General features: G+C 44.3%; 1 protein-coding gene across 2 annotated transcripts in view; it reads left to right on the top strand.

Annotated features, from left to right (window-relative positions):
- The window catches only part of PTCH1 (patched 1), a 59,239-nt gene that overhangs the window by 19,055 nt on the left and 19,143 nt on the right, over positions 1-21,041 (top strand). For both annotated transcript variants that reach the window (XM_028122308.2, XM_028122309.2), the window contains exons 3-15: positions 1,664-1,853; positions 4,945-5,014; positions 5,119-5,210; positions 6,600-6,798; positions 7,100-7,221; positions 8,031-8,178; positions 8,988-9,119; positions 9,522-9,677; positions 10,534-10,632; positions 11,172-11,297; positions 17,456-17,574; positions 18,228-18,630; positions 19,043-19,352. In XM_028122308.2, coding sequence (XP_027978109.2) covers positions 1,664-1,853; positions 4,945-5,014; positions 5,119-5,210; positions 6,600-6,798; positions 7,100-7,221; positions 8,031-8,178; positions 8,988-9,119; positions 9,522-9,677; positions 10,534-10,632; positions 11,172-11,297; positions 17,456-17,574; positions 18,228-18,630; positions 19,043-19,352 — 2,166 coding nt within the window. The remainder of the gene's footprint in view (positions 1-1,663; positions 1,854-4,944; positions 5,015-5,118; positions 5,211-6,599; positions 6,799-7,099; positions 7,222-8,030; positions 8,179-8,987; positions 9,120-9,521; positions 9,678-10,533; positions 10,633-11,171; positions 11,298-17,455; positions 17,575-18,227; positions 18,631-19,042; positions 19,353-21,041) is intronic.

Raw genomic sequence — 21,041 nt, 5'->3', positions numbered from 1 at the left:
TCAAAGTTTTCTGCACAGGGAGTCTTAATACTGTGTGTAACCGATTGATCATTTCCCCTCTCTGCCCCTCCCCTCTCCCCCATGCCCGCCGCCCCCCCCACACCGTTTCTCCTTCTCTTTGACACACCCCACAGTATGTTCGGCCTCCCCTCACAGTATTCTGCAGTGGCCTTGGCCATCTGCGTGGACCCACACAGATGATCCTGCCAGTCTGTGAATCTGGACTAGCTTTCCTAATGAGGGCATTATTTGCTTTTTAGCCTGCCCCCTTGTTTATAAAATATGCCAAGAGAACTAAACAACCCGCTGTTCCCAGTACTTACTTACTTGCCCAAACCAAATGTTTATGTCCTTGAATACTAAATTTGAAGAAAAAGGATTCCTCCTCGTGGGAAAGCTTAGGATGGTTGTTGAAGGGTCTTTCTACACTGCAGCTGAAGGCCTGTCTTTCAGTAAACATGCAACTTATCAGTGACTTCAGGAACTATTCAGAGTCACTGTTCAGACTCATCAGCTAGCCTTGGAGTGTGTGTGTAGGGAGAGGGAGAAGGGGGGGGTGCTGTTCTAGGATTCTCTCTCTCTGTTGCCTTCCTGGCCCCTTCCTGAACAGCCCCTTCCCTGTGACCCTATTGGATCAAAGCACCCTCTCCAAGAGCACTCTCCTCAGCAGCATCCCCATACACCTACCCTGTTGGGAAATGCAACTCCCTTCCCCCCATACCTCCCAGCCAGGTGGCAGCATTCTGAGCTTGGCTTGTTCTAAAACGATAACTGAAATATAACGTAGGACCTGAGAAAGAAGACAAAAAAGCAGTTTGCAGTAACAATGTCCCTTGCACCTTTTGCCTTGGCCTATGGCTTGTCCCACTGTGGTCGGCCTGCTGGAAAGCCGGTTGGTACTGGGGCAGGGGTTCTGGCCCCAGCAGCAGGTTCAGAATCACGTGGGGGAGCTTCTGGAACACAGGCTGCCTGTTACGGGCAGCTCAGAACCTGGCACCTTTGTTTCCAGGATGCTGACCAGGTGAGTCTGATGGAGCTAGGACCCAGAGACTGGCTGTCCGGGCCATTGGCTGATACATTTGCTTCCTCTCAAGGACATCTGATGTGAATCACATTATTTATCTTCTCCTGGCAAGTTTTGTGCTAAACACACATTTGCCACCTTTCCTTGTTTCTTTTTCAATGGGGAGAAACATTTCCTTGTTACCTTTGCTAGATTATTTAGGAGAAGAGTATAAATCGAAGCCATTTATCTTGAACTGGGCTGCAGGGGCACATTGTTTACACAAGTGAAAGAAATTGTAACAGGGGTATTTGGTCTGGTCTGCAAGGAAAAGGTGTCTCAAGTTTTCCCTCCCTCTCCCCTCCCCCTCTATACATATGGTGTATTAGTTAGAAGGTGCACAAAGCACATATGCATTAGGTTTGCATATGCAATGAGCAGGACAGTTGTTCATGGTTTAGTGAATATTTTTTATGTTTTTTATTGGTGAAATGAACATTGCCAATAATAATAAAGTGAATGTTACCCACCCCCCCAAATATCAGCCATATGTTTTAATGAACAGAGAGCACTTATCATGTATCCTGCACATCTTAGATAACAGAACATGAATTTGTGGGGATGTTGCTGCTCTAATTGAAACCTGTACATGTTTGTCAGTTGGTGGACGAGTAAGTCGTGAATTAAATTATACTCGCCAGAAGATTGGAGAAGAAGCTATGTTTAATCCTCAACTCATGATTCAGACCCCGAAAGAAGAAGGTGCTAACGTCCTGACCACAGAAGCTCTCCGACAACACCTGGACTCAGCACTCCAGGCCAGCCGAGTCCATGTATATATGTATAACAGGTAAGCTGGTGGGAAGAAGTTGCTGGTTTTAGTAAGTTATGTTACCCCGGAAATATGCTTAGAGTGTTAGTTCAGATAGTTTTCTAATGAAGTGATTTTTTAAAAAAAATCTTGATTTTTGTTTCTGGAGTTTGGTAATAAATCAAATACATGATAATGTATTTTCAGTAAGTATCTTGGCACTATATACCCAAATGAGTATGATCCTTCAAGCAGCCATCTGGGGGGCTATACACCCATTCTGAAGATGTTTCATTGCTTAAGATATTTTTGGAGCAGTTACAGTTGGAATTGCTTTTAGTCAACTTAAAAAGAATGGGAAAAGAAAAAGTAAGAACTTACTTCTGGTTTCTTTGTATTCCCCACAGTTACTGACAGTTGGTATGTGTTACAGAGTGTATAGCAGGTTGAACCACTCTGGTGAATTCTTACTGACAGGAATCATACACAGCTTCACAAAATATTACCCTTTAACTTCATAGCTAATTTAACAATGCTGTGGGTATAGTAAAAACATACAGGGACTTCTGGAGCAAAGCTGACAGTCCTTTTTCTTCTCTATTTAAACAGTGAGTTATTCAGGGCAGGGACCACATCTCTTGTCCATCCTTGCACCCCAGCATTTAGATCAGGGTGGGCACTCAAGAGTTTGTTGATTGACTAACTGCCTAGATTGTAAATTTGAACTGGGTCTTCTCCCTGAACTATTGAGATGACTATCACTAAAGCCGGTTTCCAGGGGACCACTGAGTTAGCATTTACCTAACCCCATCCTGTCCCTCACCAAGGCTTTTAAGCACCTCTTTTTTTTTTTTAAAGAGAGAGCACGAGTGGGGGGGAGGGGCAGAGGGAGAGGGAGAGACAGAGAATCCCAAGCAGACTCCACGCTGAGCGTGGAGCCTAACACAGGGCTCAATCCACCACCCGTGAGATCACGACTTGAGCCAAAACCAAGGGTCAGATGCTTAACTGACTGGGCCAGCCAGGCGCCCTTTTGAAGCACCTTTTAACTGAGTGGTTGATAATACAGTTTTTCACAGGAGACGGGAGTAAGTGGCCCTGTAGACATATTCAGTGGCCAGGGAGAATGAGGGGAGAGAATAAAAGGAAAATCTGTACTTGTCGCTGCTACAGTAACCTCCACTCTCCATAGCTTAACTGGATTGGCTCTAAAACCCACCTTGCTGGAGACAGAGCCCTAGGGTCCAGCATGAGTCACACGCTCTTGTTTCCTCATCTGTAAGCTAAATTACTGATCACGTGTGGTCTACTATCCTCAGGAGGCCCTGAGAACAAAATGAGATACATGTAATGGATGAAAGGGAAAAATGTAAGGAGGTATTCTAGCACTTTCATCAGGCAGACTTGACTAGTGAGCACACCCCGCTCCTTTCAGCACAACCCTCCCATTCTGTAGAGGAAGCAACTACCCAGTGCAGTTCTGCAAAATTTGTAAGTAGAGGCCCTGTAAAGAACCTGGAAATGGGCATTCCAGGGCCACTGTAAGCATGCTGACCCATTTTTAACATAATGGGACCCTATCTTGAAGGGACTTGTCACTAACACACTTAAGGAGAAGATGTGTCTGTACCATAAAATTACACTCTCTGAGATGGAACTGAGAACATTTATGCGTTGGAATGAGCTTTAAAGAACACCTAGTTCAACCCATCTCATTTTTTAGGTGAGAAAACCAGGAATTAGACCAATTAGAGCATTTGTCCAAGTTCATACAATTATTAAACATTAGAGCCAGGTTTCAAACCCTTTCTTCTGGCTCTAAGACGGGTTTTTCTAATGCACAGCCATGCCCTTCTCAAGGAAGTGTAAATGAGTTCACTAACCAAGTGATATTGAGGACCTCCTCATGCTAGATAGTCTATGTCGATGCTGTGTGGAGTTCAGTATGAACATATACATATATGCGTGGGTGGGTGGGTGGGTGTATGAATGGATGGAAGGATGGATGAATAACTTGAGCCCTGCACTCAGGAACTGACGGTCTAGTTAGAAAGAGGAAGACATCAGTGTAGATGGGCACATACAAAGCCAACCACAGGCACCCCCCGGCCCAGGTGTTCCAGGTGTCAAGCAGATCGGACCAGCAGTGCCCTGGAGTTCAAGAGAAAGGGGTGATTTTCAGTAGCACTGGGCAAAAAAAGCCTAGTGGGAAGGGGTGGCATTTCACTGGGAACCCTGCAGTATAGATGTGAAGGTTCCACAGGGAAGTGGGCTAAGTCCAGAACATTCCTTTGGGTGACCAATACAAAAAAAAAAAGAAAGGAGACCAATAAAATAGAGCAGTTTAGAAAGACTTAAAAACATTTTTTTCTTAGCCTGGTTTTCCCATCCCCATCCTTTTTAAATTTCCTCTTTGTTTCAAGTTAAGTTTATCTCCCTGATGCACTTGGAAAGGCATGGGCTTACAGAGCAATTTTCCAGAGTTGACAGAACTCTGTAATAATAGATAGGTGATAGATAATAGAGGTAATTGTTGATCAGTATATTTAATATCATTTCTACAGAACAAGAATAAAAGACTGTAAAGTAGGAAATCTGTCTACCTGCCAGTGTTGTTTACAGCATTCACGGTTAAGAGCAGAAGTCATTTTGAACACTATCTGTTAATAAGGACATTAACTGCCAGTAAAAAAAAAAAAGTCAGTAGTATTTTCCTACCTGAATATATGTTAACGTTGTTATAAACCTTACTAATTAGTCTCCACTTATTTTGAACTTGTGATAATTCAACTCTGAATTATCTTCCCTGAAGTTGTTCAATGTATGTAGAAAAACAGATTAATGGTGTAAACAAGATTATTGGGAGAACACTTAAGAAAACAAGACTTTTCAAGTACTTTGGTAACAGTCATTTACATAAACATCCAGATGTTAATTACAATTGAGTATTATCTATTCATTAAAGCAAGCTTGTTGAGTCTTTACTTGGCAAAAGTTGTGCTCGTTTTGACAGATACTTAAAAGTGATAGAAATTGCAGTTCTTTCTATATGTTCTATAGTTCCGATTTTGCACTGATTTCCTTACGTTACTATAATGAGAATGTTTGTCTCTGCTTTTTATTTTACTAGGCAGTGGAAATTGGAACATTTGTGTTACAAATCCGGAGAACTTATCACAGAAACAGGTTACATGGATCAGGTATATTTTCTTCTTTTTTTTTTTTTTGCAAGAAATTCTCAAAAATTCCTCAGTGGTATGCATTAGCCTAACGTGTGGCCTGTTTTTTTTTTTAACTTTGACAGATAATAGAATATCTTTACCCTTGTTTAATTATTACACCTTTGGACTGCTTCTGGGAAGGGGCAAAGTTACAATCTGGGACAGCCTACCTACTGTAAGTGTGTGATCTTGTTTTCTGATGTCTGTGATTTCTAAACTTTAGAATGTTTTGGATGCTCCTTGATCATTGTTTATTCTATTTCAGTTTTGAAGAAATAAAAACATTGAAATTCCATGGGCATTTTTTGAGTGAATAGTTGGGGGAGAGGGGATGTCAGCAGAATGTTTTTCCTCTTTTCAAAAAAAAGTTCTGAAGGCACCATTAAATTTCATTCACTTTTACCAACCTATTTATATGCAAATAAAATGCAAATTCTTTCAGAGTATGTATGATTTTTAACTCTTTAATAAAATGTTTGCAGTTTTGCTGACCAAGCACTGTCATATGTTTGACTTCTTTTCTCAGGAGAGAGAATTTATTAGTGTGTACATACCAGAATTAAATATATTGAGTTTAAGTTCAAGATCCTCATGCAGAGTAAAATACTAACCTTTCTTTGGATCACATTAATGACATTGAAGGGGGAAATCCGCTATCTTTGAAGGCCATGGTAGGGGATGCTTCACGGTTTAGCAGTTGGATATTATATACACCGCATCATTTAGGGAATAATTGTTAATCAGTGTAGACGTTTTCAGTTAATTATGCAAGAGGTCGTGCTTGGGTTATTGTTTCTGTCCTGGCTCACACATATCTGCAAAAGCAATTTGCAGTGGCCATACCCTGACCTTCAGTGTACAGTTTTAGATGGGAAATAAGGGGTTTTGTGTTTTCTGGTTGGAAGATTCTGAATAATGACTTCAGCCTGGTTAAGCAGCTACAGTGTGGTTTGAACCACATAACAGGCAGCCAAAAGCCTTTCTGGTCTGTCAACAGCACAAATTCAAAAGTGAGTGTGGGGGGAAGTGGCCTTGATGGTGGTGATGGCAGAGGCAGCAGGGGGCTTTTGGGGTCGACTGCCAGGCTGTCAGAGAGAGCTCATAAGCATGGGATTATTGAAGGTAATGGAGATCAAATATTTTGATTGATGACATTTACGAAGCATTTACTAGGCTGACAAGTGCTAATTTGACATTGTGATTCCCTCTTCTCCCGCCCCCCCCCCCCTTAATTTTGGATCTCAGTCTTCTGCTTAGGAGCACCCTTTGGCAAATTTTGATTTCAGGTATTAAAGATGACGTGTCAGCCAGTAACGAGTCTTTGATTTCTTCATTAATTTACAAGCTCTCTGCTTGCCATTTCCATTCATGAATTACTTTCCTGACTCGGGTTTGCATACTGATCCCCGGGAAAGGAGCATTCGGTTTCTGTGCCAGGGTCTCCCCGCGTTGCCGCATTCCCAGAAAGCCTAGTGCGATCCGGACGCAGTATATGCGATTTGCACAGGCTCGGAGGCTTGGAAAAGCCTCTTTTCATGGTCTTGCCTTCTAATTTCTTTCACAGAGGTAAGCCTCCTTTGCAGTGGACAAACTTTGACCCTTTGGAATTCCTGGAAGAGTTAAAGAAAATAAACTATCAAGTGGACAGCTGGGAGGAAATGCTGAATAAGGCTGAAGTTGGTCATGGTTACATGGACCGGCCCTGCCTCAACCCGGCTGATCCAGACTGCCCTGCCACAGCCCCCAACAAAAACGCGACCAAAGTGAGTACAGTCATTGATTCTGCTCCTGGGGCCCAAGAGGAAAGCTTGGTGTCTTCCCCCCCAATTCCTAGTCCTATTATTTTCATTTTTAAGATCTGATTCTCAACGACTATTTTTTTGTCTATGGAGCTAAGTTTGTTTATAGAGCTAAATTTTGATGTAAGATTTGCCGTACGCCTCTCATTAGCCTTGTTATTAATGTTCTCTCTGAAACAAACAAGCCCTTAATGCACTGGATTTTAACAAGGCATGTGACCTGCCTACTAATTCCCGTAATTATGTGGCTGTCTTTTTATTTTAGCCTCTTGATGTGGCCCTTGTTTTGAATGGTGGATGTCATGGATTATCCAGAAAGTATATGCACTGGCAAGAGGAACTGATTGTGGGTGGCACGGTCAAGAATAGTACTGGGAAGCTTGTCAGGTAATCCAGCACAAGGAGGAAAAATCCAAGCCATCTATTTTTTTGTCTTTTGCTCGGAAACCACTTCCCTCCTGACATCTGCGAGTGTACTTGTACTAATACTTAACTGTTATCCTGGCTAGCCGTCTGGTGTAATAGAATTTAGGAAATACTAGTGGATCAGACCAGCTCGAAAAACTACCTTGTGGGGAATTTTTCAGGGGGAGATTGGCTGTTTTCATCAGGACCCTAGTTAGTGACTGTAAGATTAGAAGATCGATTGTGTAGAAAGTGGGGGCAAGCATCAGGCGTGCAGGCAACAGTGGTCAGAGCAATAGGGTGGAGAGGTGTGAGCTAAGCTCTGTCACAGGCTGACCAACAACTGACGGCTGCCTAAGAATTCTCCTCTGTGCCCTTGCGGACTCCGCTCGGTCAAGCGTCAGGCGCTCTCAAGTCTGAGATCCCTCCCTTGGGAGAGCCGTGGGCTGGGATTTCTGCACAGGCGAGCGTGCAGCGCCAAGCCCAGCGTATCTGGTCAAGCTGTCTACTCCCCTACCCTTCCTGTTTCATTGAATAGAAACTGAGAAAGGAAATTGCTTATTAATTTAATTTTGGGGTCTATCTGTAAAAGGTTTGTAAGGTTACACCTTTAATATGGTATATCCATCTATTGAGTAAAATAACCATCCAGGTCGCGTTTAATGGAAACATGTGCTCACGTAGAAGGAGAGAATGGCCGCGAGTGAGGTGGGGGCGCGAGTTCAGGATTTTAGGCAGCGAAGACGACTTCCTGGAAATGCTGATGTCGTGTCTTTGCCACCTTGTCACAGTGCCCACGCCCTGCAGACCATGTTTCAGTTAATGACTCCCAAGCAAATGTACGAACACTTCAAGGGGTATGAGTATGTCTCACACATCAACTGGAACGAGGACAAGGCAGCCGCCGTCCTGGAGGCTTGGCAGAGGACGTACGTGGAGGTAAATCGGCGGCATTCTGACACCCAGCTTGAAATCTGGGTACAGACCCCTTAGTTACCACGTACTTTATTGTCGCCATGTTTTAGAACTTCTTTTTCATTAGAATCTATTTTCAAAACAAATGGTCATTTTGGGGACCTGGTGGGGTGTGAACTTTTTTTCCTTTCCTAGAAATGGAACACCTTCGTGTCTGGCTGATGGCTAATTCTAATTGGGACGCCTGAGACGTTCTGAGTAACCAGTTGTGAACTCCAGAGTGAAGGCCTAACAGTGTTTAAAAAAACACTGGGTTAGCAAGAAAAAGTGTCTGGAAAACATTAGCAAAGCATAGAATCTGTTCACAGCTGCAGTCCCCTTGGTTAGGCCATGTGACAGGAGCTGGCCTTTCCCAAGCAGTGACCTCTACTGAGCTGCATGTGACCTTTTAAAAGTGGCCAGTAAACAAAGTGGGGAGGAGTGGCCACAAGACTGAGTCGTTTTGGTTTGGGGTGGGGCGGGGTGGGAGCCGATGGGACCGCAGATCTGTTGGAGAGCCACAGAGAGGAGAAGGTAGTCTCAGGTGAGGGCACGTAGAGGTGAGGGCACTTCACCGCGGCACCCCGTTCTCACCTGATGTGCGGTGGCCTTCATTGTCCCAGGCCCAGGGTCATGTCACCTCAGTCCAAGTTCAAACCCAAATCATGTAGAACTCTTTTTAACGCATCAGAAAAAAGTGAGGGGTGAGTGGAGGGAACGCGTCCCCCAAGGTCTGTGCTGTTGAAGCTCACTGAAGCTCTCATTCCATTTGGGACTTTATGTTGTGACCACAGGTGGTTCATCAAAGTGTCGCTCCGAACTCCACTCAGAAGGTGCTTTCCTTTACCACGACGACCCTGGACGACATCCTGAAGTCCTTCTCTGATGTCAGTGTCATCCGAGTGGCCAGTGGCTACCTACTGATGGTAACAGTCAATTCAATTCTCCTTGGGGAAGGGCGAGTGGGTTTGGTTTTTAGTTTTTATCTTTCCATGACCGCTCCTGCTTTTTAACTGCTCTTAACACACACGTGCATTCAAGACAGAGAGAGCTCGGCTTCATAACGATTTCAAAAGTGGTCGTGTAAAGCATTTACTCCCATTTGCAGTTTGCCCATCTTTGACTCATATTATTCCATGTGATGTCTGTAATGTAAATTGTTGTTGTTGGATTTAATTAGTTCTACCTTTTGATTTGGGGTGATGGGTGGGGGAAAACATTAGAATCCTTACACATTCTAATGTTTGGCTTTTGTGTCTCCCCCCCCGCCCCCCGTTTCCCACTCCTCACTCCTTCCCCTGCCCCCCACCCCGTTGTTCTGCTCGCAGCTTGCCTATGCCTGTTTAACCATGCTGCGCTGGGACTGCTCCAAGTCCCAGGGTGCCGTGGGGCTGGCTGGCGTCCTGTTGGTTGCACTGTCCGTGGCTGCAGGATTGGGCCTGTGCTCATTGATCGGGATTTCCTTTAACGCTGCAACAACTCAGGTACTAAGGGAGCCACCTATCCACTGTTTGTTGACAAACACCCCTAGGCGGGCTTGGCCCAGCGGCCTTCTATGTGTCCATGTCACCTACAGGGTCTTCCGGCCTTTACCACCAGGAGGGGGGGGCTATCTCAGAATGAGAGAGAGAGGAGCACTCGGCAGAGCGTGGAAGGTCTGCACGGGCTTGTTGATGGTAGAGATGTTTCACTTACCAGTGCAGTGAAGACCATTCTTTAGAGCCATGCCACGGTTCTCAGACTTGAGTGTGCCATAGAGTTGCCTGGAGGGCTGGCCACACCTCCAACTGCCGGGCCCTGCCCCCAGAGTTTCTAATTACCAGTTCTCAACCATGCCTGTCCAGGGATCATGCTCTGAGAACCACTGCTTTTGATGAGTTAGCTTCCTTCTCATTTATTAGCTTTATTTTTTTTTTTAAGATTTTATTTATTTATTTGACAGAGGAGAGACACAGCGAGAGCGGGAACACAAGCAGGGGGAGTGGGAGAGGGAGAAGCAGGCTTCCCGCGGAGCAGGGAGCCCGATGTGCGGCTCGATCCCAGAACCCTAGGATCATGACCTGAGCCGAAGGCAGACGCCTAACGACTGAGCCACCCAGGCGCCCTCATTTATTAGCTTTAAAAATAAAATAGTGGAGCTTAAAAATAGAAATGGATAAGACCTCCTGTGAGCTAAAACGGCTAGATCCGGGGAATCTTAACCCTCGGAACTAGGTTCTTCACGTGAGCTGATGTAAGCTGTCCTTGGGGTAGCTGCTGAGGGCAGTGTTCTCAGTGGCTCTAGAATGATCCGAATTGGACTTCATGTGTTTAATGCACTGCCCTTTGTGTTCGCTGCAGGTTTTGCCGTTTCTTGCTCTTGGCGTTGGTGTGGATGATGTTTTCCTTTTGGCACATGCATTTAGTGAAACAGGACAGAATAAAAGAATCCCTTTTGAGGTAATAGAAAAACAAAAGAAGAAAGCTTTGGGGCCAGCCAAAATCCCCTCTGTTCTTGAGTATTTGTCCTTTAATTTTCTTTAATCTGGCCTAGTAAATATTTCAGTCCCAAGTCAGTGACATGTTACTGACTTTAAATAAGTAAAAGAAATCAGAGGAACCGCAGAACGATTATTCCAAAGCCCGTATTTGCTTTTCTGGGTTTTTTGTGGGGTTTGGGGGTCACTTTGTCCCCATCCCCCTACCCCCCCAGCACACACCCTTTAAATCTTAAAAATTGACTTAAATCATTGTCTTGCAGCTTTGTGCTTTGGATATGGTAACCAGGTACAACCCAGGACTGTATAGATAGTCCTGAAAACGTTTTCGATGCCAGTGTCGCTGGGGGTGGGCAGAGAGAGCCCTTCCTTATGCCCTGACGTCAGCATGATAAACTACCTGTTGTCCCACTTTGTCACGTATTTGGACTGTTGGCACGATCTGTGATCTGGGGGCCCCTGCGCTTTGCGGCTCTCAGCACCTTGGTTTCTCGTCCTCAGGACAGGACTGGAGAGTGCCTCAAGCGCACGGGAGCCAGTGTGGCCCTCACCTCCATCAGCAATGTCACCGCCTTCTTCATGGCCGCATTGATCCCCATTCCCGCCCTGCGGGCCTTCTCCCTCCAGGTGAGTCTGCACTGGTGACATCCGTAGCGAGCACCGCACGGAGGCCGAGCAGCCCGTCTCCCTTCTCCACTAACGTGAAGACAAGTTGCTTGTCCGCATCTGGGGCCAGTCTGGGTGGAAGCTTCTTAAAGCAACAACCCCAACACTCCCTCTAAAACACATGCCAGGGCTCCTCCCCTCCTTCCAGTCCTAGAGCCCAGATGCCTGGGGCCCAGGTATCCCCAAGACCTGGTGCCTTAGGGAGTGGCCATTCCCTTTATAGTGAGACTAAAACCACACGAGGGCCACTGTGCGGAGGATGCTGAGAAGCTCCCGTTCCAGATAGCTGGAAGTCCTCTGGTTTCACCACAGTGCAGCCAGCTCTTGGCCGTCCCTGCTTCTGAATCCCACTGGGTTTCTGTGCTTACTCCCTTCCCTGCTGGCCACCTCAGCCCCAGCACGCCACCCTCTCTATTTCCCTAAAGCAGCCCCAACACATGGCAGTTGTACAATGCAGAGTAGGAGGCTGCGGTATAGACCAGCTAGGCGATAACCTAGAACTGAGTACAGTTGACCCTTGAACAACATGGGGTTTGGGGGTGCTGACACCCCTCCCACACAGTCAGATCTTCATATAACTTTGGGCTCCCCAAAAACTTTACTAATAGCGGCTGTTGGCCAGAAGCCTTACTGATAACATAAACAATCAATTAACACATCGTTTATATGTTACATCTGTATTCTTAGAACAAAGTGAGCTGGGGGGAAACGTTATTAAGAAAATCATAAGGAAGAGAAAATACATTTCGCGTGCTGCACTGTATTTATTGGAAACAGTCAACCTCTAAGTGGACCCATGCAGTTCAAACCCATGTTGTTCGAGGGTCTGCTGCATTAGCTTCCACCGTGCAAACATACGGGCCATTCTCTGCCTGCAGGGGGTTTGTTGGTGGGCGCTCGCTTGTCGTGTCTTTCCTTAGTCTCTCCACAGTCTCCTCCATCTCTTCTCTCTTCTTTTGGTCTCCTACTCCCCTCTCAGGCTGCACAAGAAAACTCAAAATTCCTCTGCCCTCCTTCCGCAGAGCAGTTTGGCTCCTGCATTGTTTCTGCTCTCTCTTCCCAAACCAGGCCCTTCCACACCTAGAGGCCACCAGGATATTTCTTTTGCGCAGAGAGCCAGCTTATACGAACGGTAAGAATGGAGAGCTCCCAAGGCTGGGGACACAGCTCTGGTCCATTCTGTGCTTGGCCTGGAGTGCTGGCATGGCTCTGCCGCTGCTTGAAACTCTTAAGGATTCCTGAAATCGGTCAGTACAGCGGATAAAGAAAGCTAACTGACCAGTTTGGGATGTGGTCTTCCTAGTAAGCCCCTAATGGTTTCAGGTTTTGGTATTACAAAGACGTTCTTGAAGTTTTGTGAATTAAATTCACATTTTATTTTATTTTTAATTTTTTTTAAAGATTTATTTATTCATGAGAGACAGAGAGAGAGAGAGAGAGGCAGAGGGAGAAGCAGGCTCCCCACAGAGCAGGGAGCCCGATGCGGGGCTCGATCCCAAAACCCTGGGACCATGACCTGAGCCGAAGGCAGATGCTCAATGACTGAGCCACACAGGCGCCCCTAAATTCACATTTTAAAGCTTCAACTATTTTCCAAGAGAAACGCGGTGGCTTTCCCCCCTTTTTCTCTTACAGTATGATGTGTAATTTATGAGATGGCCAGGTTTTTAAGGGAAAAACTACTTCTGGTGTCACTTTTTTTTTGAGAGGGAGCAGGGCAGGGGCAGAGGGGGAAGGAAAGAGGGAATCTCAAGTAGGTTCCACACCCAGCACAGAGCCTGATTCACAACCCTGACATCATCACCTGAGCCAAAATCAAGAGCTGGGGTCGCTTATCCAACTGAGCCACCCAGGTGCCCCTTGGTGTCACTTTTTAAGCTGTTATTACATCCAGCTTCTTCCTACTGTTTTGCTCTTGTTAATCACCAAAAGGTGATTGTGACCAGGAAGAGAAACTGACAAATCATAAATTAGGGTTCTCTTTATGCTTTTGTCAACACGCTTCCCTCTTTTGTAGTCGTCATATTTGAATTAATTTCATTTCACCAATGGCTAATGAAGACCTGAGGAACTAACGATCCAGCTGTGTTTGGGACACTAGACTTACTTAATATTTAGCGTAAGATAGAACATGAGAAAAGATTTTTGTACCAATCACTGCGACCACTACCCCCAAAAGAAAAATACTAAAAAAAATGAAAATAATAAAGGGTTTATTATAAATATCTAAAAGTAGAAGGAGTAAGTGAATTAGTGAATACGGTTAAATCTGAACGACCGAAGCACAGGAAAATGAAAATATATCTAACTGCTTAACTGCTCGTGATGTGGAACATAAGTGAAAGTTGCCTGCTAAAGTATTGGTACAATTACCGTTCTAGAATGCCTTTTTGCACAGGCATCTGCACACCTGCCTGCAGTCTCCCGTTCTTGCTGCTTATACATACAGCAGATGCTGGTGTTGAGAAATTGTCCCCCTCCTCTACCAGTGGGACCCTCTCCCGCCTCTCTCCTTTTCTGCTTGCCTTTTTCTCGCTGCTCTTTATTTCTGCTCTGCCTCACGCTCCTTCATTTCTTCTTGTGTCTCTCTCTCATTTTCTCCTCTCCTCTCTCAGTACACACTGATGATTCATCAAGGCATACTCTCCTTTAATGATATCCTATGGTGTGGTGGTCTGAAAAGCTACATGAGTTTTCCTTACGCCTTTTAGAAAATCCAGTACGCTAAAGTTCTCCCAAGGTAAGCACCTTACCGAGATGAAATGAGTACTGTGAGTTTTGCATTTCTATTCCAAGCCCCTGGGGTACCACTTTAGAAAATTGAGGACTTCCAGGAGTCCTCATTTATTAAAGACCCCATAATAACTGGCTCATTCTCTGTCAAAAACAAACTTTAAAAAAAAAAGGAAAAGGAAAGAAAAGAAAATGTAAGAAGAAAAGAAAAAGAATGTGCCATGATTTTTGCTGTAGCCATCAGAAATTTACACTGGTTTCGTCTTAAATATATTGACATTCAAAGTTGATCATGATGTAGCTTCTCTTTCTTTTAGTGAACTGTGTTAAGTTGTGCCTCTGGGTATCCATTTGTGTTTGTGTTTTCAGGATACTATAGATTAAGCGTCAAAAGAAAGAGACCCACAGTGGTTCTGTACACTAATAAATCCATATTAATTTAGGATTTTTCTTTGTGGAACTTTTCCAATTGTCTAACTTTATCAAAGTAAATAGAATTTCCCCCCCCAAAGAAACCATCTTAGACTTCCTTGTCAATCTCCATCCATCTGACCAAATGCCACCTCTATACCAGAAAGCAGTGGCACCGTCTAATTCTTTGGGAACCAATGCCCTGCATAACTGAATGGTGTTCTTCAATGGAAACTCCCAGAACAGAACTCCATATTGTTCCATACAGTGAGGGGGGTCTAGATGAGGGCCCTCTGGGCAGGGTCAGTTTGTTTCTGTGCTCTGCAAGTGTGTCAGCAGGGCCCCCATGGATGCTCTGCCGCAGGTGGGGTGGGGGGGCAACACAGAAGATGGGGACATTTCCTTCAAGTACAGTAATTAGAATTGATTGACAGTGCAAATCATCCCCATCAATAGATTTTCTTACAATGTCTTAAGCTCCCCTTTGCGCCTGCAGTGACACTTTTCCCTTGCTGAGAAGTCCTTGCAGCTTGTTGGTCTTTACTGTTTGGGTGCACTTGAATAGGACATTGACCTTTGCGCCTGCAGTAACACTTCTCCCTTGCTGAGAAGTCCTTGCAGCTTGTTGGTCTTTACTGTTTGGGTGCACTTGAATGGGACATTGAAGTTGCGCTGTTTTCTTGTCAGAATATGTTCTCCCTGTGTACGCAATATGCCGCCGGACAGTGAGCGTGGACAGGACGCTACACTTCAGAGTTTGGGGGTTCTTCGTGTCCTCCACAGACGCCTCCGGGGGATAAAGCTGCTATCAGATGTGTCCCCAGCCCCTGTGGAAGCCTCAGTGCTGTTCCTGCCAGAGCACCCCCGGGCCACTTGGGTTCCGCATCCTCAGGAACTTATGTCCAGAGTGAGATGCCTGGGAGTGTTCTGTCTGCATTCCACCCCCAAATTCTAAACATGCCTATAATAGAAAGAAAAGCTGAAAGGACTCCACCTCCAGGATTGAATTTTCTGGAAAAATCTCCTTGAGAATCAGAAATCAGGACCCCTGTGGTCAGATTGGTCAGGAACCCCAACCCAGCCCATGTCCATCCCCTTAGGAGGTGACCAGGTGACAAGAACTCCCAGGTCGCAGTCAGGCTGAGGGCATTGACATCAAGCCTGTGTTTGAATTCGATTTACTCCGTGACCGCCGGCAGGTGACCATCCTCTGTACTACGGAGTCTGTTAGGTACTAGTGTCAACAGCAGTAATAATGGCTGTCCTGGTTGCTGTTGGGGATCGAATGAATCATGCGTTAACCACCTGGTCTCCCAGTACTCCCCCTTTTCTCTGCCCGCAACAGAATTCTAGGTCTCCCTCTCAGACACAGCTTGTCGAGTTCCTCCACGTGGCACATCCTTCCTCCCTGGCCCCACGAGAGGCCTGTTTTTGTCTTCTACACCTCCTTGAGACCCTGCCTTGACCACCCTCCGCCCTCCGCCCACACCCCCACAACCCCCCCCCCCCCGTACTCTTCCCCCTCTGAGCTGCTCTGGAACCCTACGCAAGCTTTTATTACTACATTTATTAGCCTGAATTGTAGTTTGTTGGTAGGTTTTGCTGTGGTGGTCCTTGAGAACAGGATTTTGTCTTATTTTTCTCTGTGTCTCCAGTACCCAGCTCTGTGTCCTCCCTTTTCTTTTTAAAGTATTTGTCTCTAAGATGAATCCTTTAGTCTTTAGGTCTTTAAAGACCATTCATTAGAGCGGTTAAGTTCACAGGTTTCATGTATTTTGAGATGATGAGGAATTTCAAAGCAGACTGAGAAGAGAGGAGTTAGGTAATTTTTAGAAGGAGACTCCTGATTATTTTTTGGTTTTGTGGACTTGACAGGGAATTAATTATTGAAAGGTACCTTTGCAGACCTTGGCCTTGCTCTTTCACCTTGAGTAAAAATGCACAATTTTTATCGGAATCCCTTTGCAAAGTTCTCTTCTGATTCTGTTAGGTATCTGTTACAAGCAGGTTTTCTTTTCTCACCCTGAGACATTTACCCAGTTGGAGGACATCTTAGAACTAAGTAGTTCTTTGAAAAACTTACTGAGATCTTTTAATTTTCAAAAAACTTTCTGATGATTTCTTGGTTACTTAGCATTCAGTTCCTTCTTTTTTTTTTTTTTTTTTTTATTGTGCCGCGTCTTTCCATTCCTGTCTGAATGGGCGAGCCCTTTCAACTGTCCTCTGTTGACTTTCCCCTATTAACAGCCCAATTGTGTAATTTTTACTAGGTCAGCAGGAGATTTGCCAAAGCACTACAGAATCTAGCCCCATGTTTATTCTAGGTTATGGAGTGACTTTTGAATCTGTACTTATTTATTCTGCATACTATAATCACACACAGGAATTTCTTTCTGCCTTACTCTCCTTGACCTTTTATGTTACTGTGCTCGCACACCCCACAGGCTACTCCAGAGGCTATTTGGAATGTGCCTATTAAAAACCTCAGGGGACGTGTTTGAAATTTTATTTCATGTTTTAAAGGTGACATTTTGATATACCCAATCCACTTTACGTCTAAATATTCTGAGTATAAAATCAGAGTAGCGTGAAACTCTTAGAAATGTTCTGAATGGGGAATGTTTGTTTTCAATTAAAACATCTCAAGTATATTCTGTATTCTGCCTTTGTAGATTTGGTTTGGTTAGGTTGCTAGCAAGACGCTCATTTCATTCCTGTGTTTGTACATCATGGGTTCATGAAATTCTAAGAGATGAAAAGAATCAGAATGATGGGGCCTGCTCTAGTCAAATAGTCTCTTAACGATGGAAGAGAAGCAAAATGATGAGAAACTCCAACATCTATTTCAAGTTTAAACACTTCAATAGGGAATTGAAAGAAAGATGTTGTTTAAAGCCTCTTTTATTTTCAGAGCAATCCTCTGACTGGGAGGAGACATATTGGTGACCTCTCCTTTTTTTTCCCCATGTTTCCAGGCGGCTGTAGTAGTGGTATTCAATTTTGCTATGGTTCTGCTAATTTTTCCTGCGATTCTCAGCATGGATTTGTATCGACGTGAGGACAGGAGATTGGATATTTTCTGCTGTTTTACAAGGTACAGTTTCATGAGCTGCTATGGCCTTTATTTGTTGGGTACAGAGTGGTAGGTTTAGAGAACTCTTTAGCCTGTAGACTTGGAAGAAAATGTAGCTAACAGGGCTTGTTACCAGTGTGATGGAGGCAGAGGAGATAATGGATGGAGGATGCTTTGTTGGGGATATCGAGTCACAGGCTCTCCCCTCCCCTGACTAAAGACTCACAGCTCTGGGGTTGTGATGCACATGCTCACTATTTTTGTTATGGATTGCTTTGGCTGATTATTGGGAGTGTATCATATCTCTGTTGAGTCAGGCAGAACAAAGGTTTGAAAACCAACCATCCAGAAAAAATACAGCCTTTTGGGTGTTGTGGGGTTTTTGGGGGGAGGGGTTGTGTGTTTTTTAGGAATTGTGCTTTGAAAGGGGTTCATCAGCATGTAACTTTGATTTTGCCAGCCAAATTCAGTATCGGCCATCCGTTTGGCCTCCTTTGACTTACTAGTGTCTTGTGTCCAGGTGGTTAAATCAGGCGATGTTTGTGGAGCTCAACAGTATGATATTTTTCTTCTAAATTAGAGCTATGTAAAATGGATACTGTCAGTCATTGGCAAAAATGAAAGCACTGTTTCCCTGTTTCAGTATACCATTGCAACCTATTTTCCCCTCTTAGCCCCTGCGTCAGCAGAGTGATTCAGGTTGAACCTCAGGCCTACACGGAGACTCATGATAACACCCGCTACAGCCCCCCGCCCCCCTACAGCAGCCACAGCTTCACCCATGAAACCCAGATCACCATGCAGTCTACAGTGCAGCTCCGTACAGAGTACGACCCCCACACGCATGTGTACTACACCACTGCTGAGCCACGCTCTGAGATCTCCGTGCAGCCTGTCACCATGACCCAGGATACCCTCAGCTGCCAGAGCCCCGAGAGTACCAGCTCCACAAGGGACCTGCTCTCCCAGTTCTCCGACTCCAGCCTCCACTGCCTTGAGCCCCCCTGCACCAAGTGGACACTTTCATCTTTTGCTGAGAAACACTATGCTCCTTTCCTCTTGAAACCAAAAGCCAAGGTAATCTACCAAAACAGAAGATTCTTCCTGTCTTCAAGAAATAACAAAACAGTCTCCTTTGGAATTCATCAGGTTGCTTCTTTGGGTGTGACTTATTTCAGGCCTCCTAAAAAGTCAGTCCAATTAGCATGTGGGGCCATCTTAATGAGCTCATCTTCTACAGGAGTGAATCTCTATGTAGCAAATGTTTCTGTGAATTTAGATGAACTCCTTATGTTTTAAACATTTTCTTTTTCATGAGCTTGTTTTAAAATGTGATCACTATGATTACTTGCTTTTTCCTCTGGAGAATGACCCCTACATGCTTCATCAGGGCCATTTTGGGGGTAAAAGTGAGGTCTGAACCAAACAGCTTGCTTTTGTCAAGAGGTCCTGTCCTCTGGCTCTGATCTTATGCCTCTTCCTGTTACAGGTCGTGGTGATCTTCCTTTTCCTGGGCTTGCTGGGAGTCAGCCTTTATGGGACCACCCGAGTGCGCGATGGGCTGGACCTTACAGACATTGTGCCTCGGGAAACCAGAGAATATGACTTTATTGCTGCACAATTCAAATACTTTTCTTTCTACAACATGTATATAGTCACCCAGAAAGCAGACTACCCGAATATCCAGCACTTACTTTACGACCTTCACAAGAGTTTCAGCAATGTGAAGTATGTCATGTTGGAAGAAAATAAACAGCTTCCCAAAATGTGGCTGCACTACTTCAGAGACTGGCTCCAAGGTGAGGTGCTGCTAGTGGGTGTTCGCCCTTTGTAAACTTTCACCATTCAGTCTTTGGTATGTTCAGCTTCCACAAGTTCCCTTTGTTCACTTTATTAAAGTGTTAGATTATTACGTAACACTAACATGTTTCTTTGACTTCTAAGTGATGCTTAAAATTCTTATATGGACTGTTTCTGGGGCAGCCTCCCAAATCTGGCTTTCACCTATAAAATGATGCAAACAATTTAAACAGGGGACTCGGGAACTTCTGTACAAATTTATGGGTGCACATTAGGAAATGGGAAGTATGTTATAAAGTTATAAAATCGGGAGCTGGATGCTTCTAGTGCTCTTTTTTTGGGTGGTGGTTAGTTTGTTGATCAAGTGAAATCAGAGTGTTGATGGAATTTCTAGACTGACTTATTGACAAATTATGGCTTTACTGTACTGGTAAATTTTGCACCATTTGAGAATATAATGTAAAATTCCATATTTTGACCATCTTTTGATGTGGCATATGAAATAAACTTATCAATGCTTAATCACATCTCACAGTATTTCATAAATAATCAAATTCTGCTTTAAAATGCCTTTCTTAGCTTGTTACCTCATCCTTAGAAACATTTCTAGGAAATAGTAGTCAACTGGAGAAAAAAAAAACGGCTTAAATTTGTTCCTAACTACCAACTGAATATGAATGTATTCAGTGATTCCAGGAACATCTGTTCATTTATTCCATGTTGACACATGCAAAGTGAAGTGGGGAATCAAGATAATTATCCACACAATTCAGGCAAAAAATGCTTTTACTGAAATACCCAAATAATTATTGCCCCCAACATTTTTTGGCTTAAGTTATCCAAATGATTGTCTTAATTTCCCACTTAATTAGGCTTGTTTAAACACAGATTTGAGTGCCTTTTTTGGTCTTAAGTCAATACACTTGTATGTAAAGATTAAGCAGCCAATTTCCCTGGGAGTTTGCATGAAATGGTAAACAACTTGAGTTTGACTGAAAATTCTTCAGTACAGTTTCTGGCCTTGACTTTTGTTGCTAGAATTTTGTTTATACGTGTATACCAGATTTGACCTCTTCTTTTGAGGAAGGCAAAGAGAACTGCACGACGTTAATATTTTTTTAACATGCTCACGAGATTAACGTGAATTTGTTCCAAGTCTTATTTTTTACAGTAGTTTGGGAGGTTGTGTTTTTCAGATGAGTCAAAACAGGACCAGACAGTTGAGAGATTCCCTGCTTTTCATTTTTCCCCCATTGGCTGAAGACATGCAAATAGCTTGCCACAATGACAAAGAGATTGGCAGCACTGCCGGTATCTGAGCAAAGGAGGGTTATTGTAGAATTGATTTCAGTGTCTTCAGCCATTCCTTTGGATGCTCAATATGGCCTGTTAGGCTGAGCTTGGGAAGAGGGCAGAGGGTACTGTCTCCAGGCAGTGGCGAGGGCTCACCTTTCTATAGCGTATTGTAAATTATCCCTATGCTTTCATCCCTTTAAAGACCTAAAGCAGTTGGACTTGAGAATCACACTTTTTTAAAGGTGCAATTGAATCATGTTGTTTTGATTGCTAAGTGAACAGCACCCGCCTAGACCAAGTGAGATCCATTCTTGCTCCTAAGTCGGGGTCCCAACCAGCTCTACAACTCTGCATGTGACTCTTACGAGGTCCAGCAGAGAGCACTGGACACA

Source organism: Eumetopias jubatus, unplaced genomic scaffold (assembly GCF_037043125.1).
Source record: "Eumetopias jubatus isolate StellerSeaLion01/CBP00866 unplaced genomic scaffold, mEumJub1_p1.0 scaffold_15, whole genome shotgun sequence".
Lineage (NCBI taxonomy): Eukaryota > Metazoa > Chordata > Mammalia > Carnivora > Otariidae > Eumetopias > Eumetopias jubatus.
This window is presented reverse-complemented; position numbering and strand designations above follow the sequence as displayed.